The sequence below is a fragment of the Populus alba genome, chromosome 1 (assembly GCF_005239225.2).
Source record: "Populus alba chromosome 1, ASM523922v2, whole genome shotgun sequence".
Taxonomy (NCBI): domain Eukaryota; kingdom Viridiplantae; phylum Streptophyta; class Magnoliopsida; order Malpighiales; family Salicaceae; genus Populus; species Populus alba.
The window spans coordinates 33,731,589-33,740,899 of record NC_133284.1 but is presented as its reverse complement, the minus strand read 5'-3'; the positions used below and the strand labels follow the sequence as shown (position 1 = coordinate 33,740,899).

At 35.8% G+C, this 9,311-nt stretch overlaps 1 protein-coding gene across 2 annotated transcripts; it reads left to right on the top strand.

Annotated features, from left to right (window-relative positions):
- The first annotated feature begins 995 nt into the window (after window positions 1–995).
- LOC118055454 (alpha-L-fucosidase 2) lies at window positions 996–7,600 on the top strand. 2 transcript variants are annotated; one of them, XM_035067368.2, is made up of 10 exons: window positions 996–1,534; window positions 2,183–2,328; window positions 2,930–3,834; window positions 4,216–4,348; window positions 4,608–4,766; window positions 5,699–5,923; window positions 6,014–6,115; window positions 6,248–6,383; window positions 6,715–6,910; window positions 7,077–7,600. In XM_035067368.2, the coding sequence occupies exons 1-10, from the start codon at window positions 1,318–1,320 to the stop codon at window positions 7,396–7,398; spliced, it is 2,541 nt and encodes an 846-aa protein (XP_034923259.1). In that variant the 5' UTR covers window positions 996–1,317; the 3' UTR covers window positions 7,399–7,600. The 2 variants fall into 2 exon arrangements, with proteins under 2 accessions (XP_034923259.1, XP_073264546.1); XM_073408445.1 differs by lacking the exon at window positions 996–1,534 and having other exon boundaries at window positions 2,219–2,345.
- Window positions 7,601–9,311: the final 1,711 nt, after the last annotated feature.

Below are 9,311 nucleotides of genomic sequence, written 5' to 3'. Positions count from 1 at the left end.
GTTAAATTAAATTTTATTCGATATGATATTCATTAACTTTGATAATTATACAAATATTTGTTATGTCTTTATATCAGGATATTTGTTTGAAGCTCCATACTAATAAATAATAGTTAATCTACATGCACATAGTAGTTTATATACTTAGCTGGTGAGAAAGACACCAACTTGTGGTGACTAATCCTTCCATAATAATTGGGGTCACAAATCTCATCTATTATCGAAACCTTAAGGTTTCATCTGTTATCTAATATGTATTTGATTACCATGTGCTAATCTTCTACTGAATTGGTTGAACCCAACCCTTCTTATTAGTATTATTTTTAGATTCTTAACTTTTGTTAATAGATTGATTTTGTTGAGATTTCTTACTATTTTATTTATTATTATATCTTGCTTACTTCTACAAGGCTTTTTTTTTTTATTCTTTTTAATTCGATGTCTTAATGCTTTATTATTATATTGTTTTATTTGAAGTATAGATTTTTATATTATAATAAATTTTATCAAGATTTTATTAGTGTTTTTAAAATATTTTAAAAGTTTATGAATTACTATAAAAATTTATATAATTTGTTTTTAAGAAATTTATTTAAGATTTAATGATTGTTTGGGATTGTGATAGCAGCTGCGGTTTAACGTGTTTTTTATTTAGAAATATATCCAAATAATATTTTTATATTTTTAAAAATTATTTTTAATATTAACATATTAAAACAATAAAAAAATATAAAAATTTAATTTTTAATAAAAATAACTTTTTAAAAAGATTAAAAAAATGTAATTTACACAGCTTTAGGAAATAGGCTATTAGTGTAGATGATGCATGCACGGCCCGCCGCCAGTACCCCAAGTTCAAGTTGTGACAGTCTGTCTCAACAGTCAGCCGCATGCACCGACCTCCTCTTTAATGCTACCTGATTCAGCATCTACTTAACGGGACAAGAAAAACAAACTAAAGACAATCTGTCTGGTTTCTTTCGTGATGCCTCTGTCCCCGTATCCAGCTAGCGCCACGTTTATGTGGGAGGAAAAAATGGATTATAGCCTTCCACAAAAACAGTTATCATTGAAAAAACTTTGCTGCAACTTGTCTTGCCGAAACTATGGCCTCGGATGTGGCTCGAAATCTAGATTCGATGTTGTGTGTACGAAACCGATCCCTTCAAAAAGTTAATGCCAAAAAAATAGATAACATGGGTCCACGCTGAGATTGCAGCTACAAGCATTCAATAGCTTCCCCCACGCACTTGCTAATTTATAAGAGTTCACACAAAGCTTTTAGCTTTCAGTGTTTACCCCTCTTGTTTTGGTGAAATGGAAGATAAGGAGTGGGTTCTAGTGCAGCGTTCTACAGAGAAGGATTGGTGGAATCCGAGTTTGATGGAGGATAACAATGGAGAAAGTTCTAAGCCATTGAAGGTTACCTTTAGTGGGCCAGCTAAGCATTGGACGGACGCAATTCCGATTGGCAATGGCAGGCTTGGTGCCATGATTTGGGGTGGTGTTGCATTAGAAACTCTCCAACTTAATGGTAACTAAAGGAAAATGACTGTTGCTTTTGTTTCAAGATATGTAAATTCAACTTAATGAGCGCTTCCAGGAAAAAACAATTCTTACTTTGCAGTAAAAAAATGAATTTTTGTAGTTGATTATGGTATTTGTGGTTTTAGCGCTCAATCTTTGATTATCAGGACAAGATTGTATGCTTTTCTTTTTAGGTCATTGATCTGGAACATCAGATTTACATTCTGTATGATTTGAACTGTTTAGATTCTACCAGGCTTGTGCAATATTCCTTTTCTGATTAGTTCCTGTGGAGATCTACTATATTCATGTTGCTGATTGGTTGTTAGGAAATTGGAGATAAGGTGCTTTTTTGGTTTTATATGCTTTGCGATAATTCAGTTTGCGACCATGGGAAAAAGGTTTTCTTTTTCGTTTTTTTTTTCTTTAATGAAGAACATCTCACTTTATGCTTTATGCCAATTGAATTTGATTTTCCTTTATTTGTTACCAAATAGAGTGAGTGAAGTCTTATGGTCTCAGTTCTCAGCTTTCACTTTAGATCAGTGAAACAGAGCTGCTCGTCTGCTTTGTCTGAAATATGGTAAACTTGCCCCTCATCCTCGCTTTCTCTTTGAGGAAAGCTCACAGTATTACTATCTGGACTCTCTTGTAGAGGATACACTCTGGACTGGAATCCCAGGAGACTATACTAACCCTAGTGCTCCAGCAGCCTTGTCAGAGGTCAGAAAACTTGTTGATAATGGCCAGTATGCTGAAGCTACAACTGCAGCAGAAAAACTTTCAGGAAATCAATCTGATGTATGTATCATTCTCAGGTGTCATTTATTTCGCTCCTTTTTATTCCCCCACAAGCAAGCTTCTGGCAATTTATAGATCTGTTAACCTTATTGTTAGACTGATGAGCACTCGCCATTCGAGCAATTGATTTGAAATCCCAGTTGCTTTAAATGTTGATAAAAGATGCAAACAGTGCGTCAGTTATGAATATGTTATTTGGTTAATTGGAAATACGTCAGTTATAAATATGTCATATGGTATAAATGCTGAAAACTTATCAATATTAATTATGTAGTGCTTTTAGTGGTGAAAGCTTGTTTAGTTATCCTTCTGAAACATGTGTAATAGGAACACCTCAGTGGCTCGGTGCATATTCTGAGCAGGCGACTCTGGTATTTTTTATTCTAATCTTATCATAGAGTAATATAGAATATAGGCTAGGCGATTGAGCACTGACATAGCCAATAGTGGAGGATGATAGATTGGGACTTCCTGGCTCTGGGTTGGTGCCTAATGCATAAATGCTTGGGCCAGGACTTCCTTTGCCCCAAACCAGTAATATTTTCTCTGGCCAGGCCAACTGCAAAAATTTTCTCCTAATAATTATTTTCTGCTGTTAAAGGTTTACCAACTACTCGGCGATATCAAGCTGGAATTTGATGATTCACATCTCAAATATGACGAGAAAACATATAAGAGAGAGCTGGATTTGGACACAGCAACAGCAAGAGTAAAATATTCTGTGGCTGATATCGAATATACGAGGGAACACTTCGCTTCTAATCCTAATCAAGTGATTGTGACAAAGATTTCTGGGAGCAAACCAGGGTCTGTATCATTTACAGTGTCTCTGGATAGTAAGATGAGTCATCATTCATATGTAAAAGGTGAGAATCAGATTATACTAGAAGGAAGTTGTCCTGGTAATAGGTATGCACAAAAGCTGGATGAAAATGACAGTCCACAGGGAATTCAGTTTACTGCGATTCTCGATTTACAAGTTAGTGAGGACAGAGGACTGGTTCGTGTTTCAGAAGATTCGAAATTGAGGGTTGAAGGTTCAGACTGGGCTGTTTTACTTTTAGTGTCCTCGTCTTCATTTGACGGGCCATTTACTAAGCCTATCGATTCCAAGAAGAACCCTACTTCAGACTCCCTGAGTGCATTAAAGTCTATAGGCAATTTGTCGTACATTGATCTATATGCACATCATTTGGATGATTACCAGAGTCTTTTTCATCGTGTTTCACTCCAGCTTTCAAAAAGCTCCAAGAATGTTTCAGGAAATGCATCTTTGACTAGAAAGGAACATATGCCCTTTAAGAGTGATGTATCTTTGAAGGGAAAGGAAGATGATACAGTTTCGACTGCAGAGAGGGTGGAAGCCTTTCAAACTGATGAAGATCCATCCCTGGTGGAGCTTCTATTCCAATATGGTCGATATTTGCTTATTTCTTGTTCAAGGCCTGGAACCCAAGTGGCAAATTTGCAGGGTATATGGAACAAGGATCTTACACCACCATGGGAGTACGTTCAGCACTCCTCCCTCTATATATCTTTTTTGTTACACAATCTCTATAATTTCTTATTGCTTAATTTACATTTTCTACACTACATTTATATCTCAGAAAATGTATCGTCCATCCCCCCAAAAAAGAGGGTGAAAGAAAATAAACAAGATAGCATTCTTTTGTTCTGTCTTTCTTACTGCACCCCTGTTCTTTTTTCTTTCTTTTTTTTGAAAAAGCCTGGGTTTCAATTGCATTCCTACATGTTAGTTTAACAACTTAAACAACTTTCTCTCAGGATAAGTAATTACGACTATTATGATGCATCCGATTTCCTGCAGCTTTTTGCATCAAAAGCTTCTCTCTTTATGGTTCTCTCTCTCCCTCTCTTGTTTTTCAGTGGTGCTCAACACTTGAATATAAACCTACAAATGAACTACTGGCCTTCTCTTTCTTGTAATCTAAAAGAGTGTCAAGAACCCTTGTTTGAGTACATCTCCTCTATGTCAATCAGCGGGAGTAAGACTGCGAAAGTAAGTCTCCTTTTCCTCCACTTCTTTTTCATTCGAAGCCTTTCAAACCTCCTCTGTTAGTCCTTGCATTTCTTTTAGTCCATATATTATGCAAAGGCTTCATGAATTTGCTTTGGAAGGGGACTTTCTTTAGTAGTGAGCCTGTGGATAAAATACTAAAAAGATATGTCCAGGCCGTAAAGTTTCCTCAAAATGTCCATCTGCTCCCCTTTGTACTTGAGAATGCGTAACTTTTCTTATTTGGTACTGAATGTTACAGGTGAACTACGAAACCAAAGGTTGGGTTGCACATCAAGTTTCTGACCTGTGGGCGAAAACATCACCAGATGCAGGTCAAGCTTTATGGGCTTTGTGGCCAATGGGTGGCGCCTGGCTTTGTACACACTTGTGGGAGCATTATACTTACACGATGGACAAAGTAAGATTCCAAATCTCAGCAACTTGGTACTTCTAGCTGATGTCAACACAAGTGTGGCATCAGCTAACAAGGCACACAAAATCGCAGTATTGAAAAATAAGTATCAGGGAACACCTTACTCGGTTTTAGTGATCCTAAAGACTCTTCAGAGATCCATGGTCATTTTTTAGTAAGTGTTCCATTGATCTCTTTGCTGTGGTAGTAGTTACGATTAGGAAAAGAAAAATAAAAGAAAAAAAAGAGGCCAAGGGAATGGAGAAGTAAAATCTGAAGCCATAAAACAGTCCCCTCTAACAAGTTAGGTGGTCTTTGCTGGTGAAGCACTCAACTCATGCTATTATTTTTGTCCTTGCCATTGTTTCAACTTCATGCACTGGTACAGAAGGACATACATTTATACTTCATAGGTCCAGGGAAGTCATACCTAGGATCCAATCCACCATAACATTTCAGGAAAGGGTTTGAGTGGCATTATTGCTTCATTGTTTGTTAGACAAAGAGGCTTGCACTTAATATTAACTGATTCGTGAAACAACTGCTGTCCCTTTAAAGAAACTAATAAATAAGTCGAGTGAAGATATTTTCGTCTGGAAAATAATCTCTCTGAAGGGAGTAGGAGAATCTCTAAATTGTAGTTACTACCATTGTTAAAGGTGGTTGACTTAGATTTGATGCTCTAAGGATTATAAGAAAAACTCGGAGAGTCAAGAGTTTTGACGTAAGTTGCCATGGACTAATACAATTTATGACATCCGTAAACACCTGTGATGACAGAACATCCATGATAATCGTTTTACTTTTAACTGTTCTAGGAGACATCATTACTCATCCTGTAGCAAAGAGCTTTATATGTGTTTTGCTTGCAAGTTAAAACACGTATTACAAATGTTATTTGTAAATTGATAATTGTTAACATAGTGCTGCATAATTAGGATTTTCTAAGAGATAAGGCATACCCGTTATTGGAAGGATGTACATCATTTCTGCTGGATTGGTTGATTGAAGGGCCTGGAGGATATCTGGAAACCAACCCATCAACTTCTCCAGAACATATGTTTATTGCTCCAGATGGTAAACCTGCAAGTGTCAGCTACTCATCAACTATGGACATGTCAATCATAAAAGAAGTATTTTCTGCAATTGTTTCTGCAGCTAAGGTGATACTCTTTTTCCCAGTAATGGTAGTTCACTCTTCTAACTTTTGTTGACTCCTTACCTGTGTATGCTCGTAAGTTTATTACAAACAGATTCTGGGAAGAAAGGAGGACGAACTTGTTCAAAAAGTTCTTGAAGCTCTTCCAAGGCTTTTACCAACAAAAATTGCTAGAGACGGTTCCATTATGGAGTGGGTATGTTTCTTGACTCGAGTTTCTCAATTTTTCCTGAGAAGTTAAAAGATCCAGTACAAATAATAATTTTTTTCTCTGATCAGAAATTGTATCATATTTCATGGTTAAGAAGTTTTCTCTATGCTTTGACAGGCACAGGATTTTCAGGACCCAGAGGTTCACCATCGACATGTATCACACCTCTTTGGCCTTTTTCCAGGGCATACAATAACTGTAGAGAAAACTCCAGATCTATGTAAAGCTGCAGGAAATACCCTTTACAAAAGAGGTATATATCTAATGCCTGCATACTGGATAGGTAATTGGTCATGAAATGCGCAGTATAGTTTAAGGAAATTTTCAGAAAAGAAGGTAACTAAACTGTGAAACAGAAGATGACAAATGTTATCTTCTGAATGCCCTTCTAAAATTTGATTTTGTAGAAACACCTTCACGCCATTGTGGTGCTGAAGAGTTTAGAGCTACTTTGTTTACTCAATCTCAAATTGAGAACTTGCATGCAACTATGCTGTTCGGCTATTGATTCTGATGGTAACTGCACTGAAGTAATTATAGGGTCGTTTCCCGTTTACTCTCTGAAGCGTTTGCTTTACAAACAGGAGAGGATGGTCCAGGATGGTCAACCATGTGGAAAGCTGCACTGTGGGCACGCCTTCACAACAGTGAGCGTGCGTATAGGATGGTCAAGCATTTGTTTGTCCTGGTGGACCCGGAAAATGAAGGCAATTATGAAGGAGGATTATATAGTAACTTGTTCACTGCACACCCACCTTTCCAGATTGACGCCAACTTTGGGTTAGCAAGATTCTTTTTTAAATTTTCTGTGAATGAAAGTGCAAGCAATCATCAGTTCTATATGTGGACCTCAGCAAAACATGGATTCTTGACGAACATTTCCTATTCAAAATTATGCAAGTTACTGAAAGATCTCATAGTTTTTCAATATTTATTTTCATTTCAGTTTTCCAGCAGCGATTGCAGAAATGCTAGTCCAGAGCACTGCGGAAGACCTGTACTTGCTCCCTGCCCTTCCTCGGGATAAGTGGGCTAATGGCTGCGTGAAAGGACTGAAGGCACGTGGCAAACTGACAGTCAATATATACTGGAAAGAAGGGGATCTCCGTGAAGTTGGGCTTTGGTCGAACGAGCAGAATTCTCTTAAACGATTACATTATAGAGGAACGACAGTGAAAGCAAATTTATCACCTGGTAGAGTTTACACATTCAATAGAACGTTGAAATGCATCAAGAGACAACCTCTCCCATCAGCAGCTTCCTGTTGAATGTTGAGATTTAAGCAATTCTTCGAAAGAAAAAACATTGAACTTTCGTGAATAAAGCTGCCAAGGAACTACAGATTCTTTCAATTTCTACCATGATTTTAGTTTAAGAAATCTTCTGTCCTTGTCATTGTTATTCTTGTTTATTATACTTAATGACAGTTTTTGGCCAGATATATTGAAAGACTAAATTAGCTTTCATTCATCGTCTTAATCGCGTGTAAGGTTTCCCCCCTCTAAAAAGTAAAAACAAGAAGTCGTTATAAATCCTGTAGCTAACCAAAGCCAAATCCCACATCCTCTTATAACTAGCAGAAAGAAATAAACAAAGAAATTAGGAGAGCATGGAAGGTATCAAAGAAAACCCAAGAATTTCACTGTTATGGGTGAAACACTTATTGTGCCTATTAGTATTGGATCTAGTGGAGGAGGAGAATGAACAGCATGTAGAGGGTATGGGATTATGTGTTTCAGTGTTTAGCCATGGTGGCTGTGAGGTGTAATTCGCATAGAGTGAAGGGAAGATTGAATTCCTAACTTCAAGGAATGTCATTCATTTTTTATTTTATTTGCATGTGTAATCCATGCATTCTGTTACACTCATTTATAAAATTGAATGGCAATTCTTTACTATTCCCACACCTACAGGCAAGGGTGGAGCCTTGTAGAAGGCTTGGGTGGGTTGTAGCTCAAGTAAAAAATTTAATATTGATCTAAAATATCAATAGTTCCTGAATCAATAACAAAGTAACCCATGTTTTTCGTCCTAAGTGGAATGTCAAAAGAAGCAAACAAAGGGCCTACAACTGTAAGTGCGCAAAGTTAGTTAGAGGGAAACCTCCAAGTTGTTTCTAACCTCCGACTCATTAAACTTTGATGGCTTGCTTGCTTGTATTGTTTAGCTTGTTCCCTTTGTGGTGTCATTCTTTCAATCCTGTCATAAAAAATTTAATAACCCATTTTTTCTTTGTTTTTTTTACATAAAACCTAATATAAATAATTAATTGGCTGTTTTTTTTTTTTTTTTTGTAGAAAACCTAAACACAAATAATTAATTAGTGTGAGAATCAAATTTACATGCTTTCTAAGTAACATGGAGTTTTAGCTTTTTTCTTCTTAACAATATACCGAAAACTACAAAAGTGTAAAATTACTTAGTAAGAATTTACAAACCTTGACTTTTCATTTTAAATTCAATATTTTACATTCATTATAGTAGATTGTATCCTAAAAATCTAATAGTTTGAATACGTTAGGTTTTTTTAATATTTTAATGAGTCTCAATTTATAGGTTATGATTCGCTGAATACCTTGTTAAATGTGTTGTCTTAATTTGTGTAGAGTAGAAAGAAGCGTGACCAAATTGTTTAATGATAGTTTCTCTTTCGTGTTTTTATTTTAATGAACCATTTTGGACCATATTTTTTTAATTTTTGAAACCACTTCAAGCCAAGCTAACATGAATTTGAATTGAGCTTAAACAAGCCAAGGTTATACACAACAACCCATAACTGAAGTTATGGGGACACAACAAAAAATAAACACATGAAAAAACATGACAAGAGGGTTGTGAGGTTCGAATTTAGTCTCATGAAAAAACATAAAATAAACACATGAAAAAATAATTTACTTGTTAATTATTTCAAAATTAAGTTCCTCAAATCTTCCTGTAGTCTGCATTACTATTTTATTCTTGTATATTTTGCATTTTATAAATATTCTATTGTTTCATTTTTTTAAACCAAAGCGGACAAATATCAATCAGTAAAGGAAAAGGAGTTCTTAGTGGATTTCATGACGATTTACATTGAACGCGAGCTTATTGAAGATATTGATTCTGATTCTATCATAGATGAATTCTATTATACAAAACATTGAAGGGTGCAACTTTGATAGTGTAATTTATTTTTATTTTT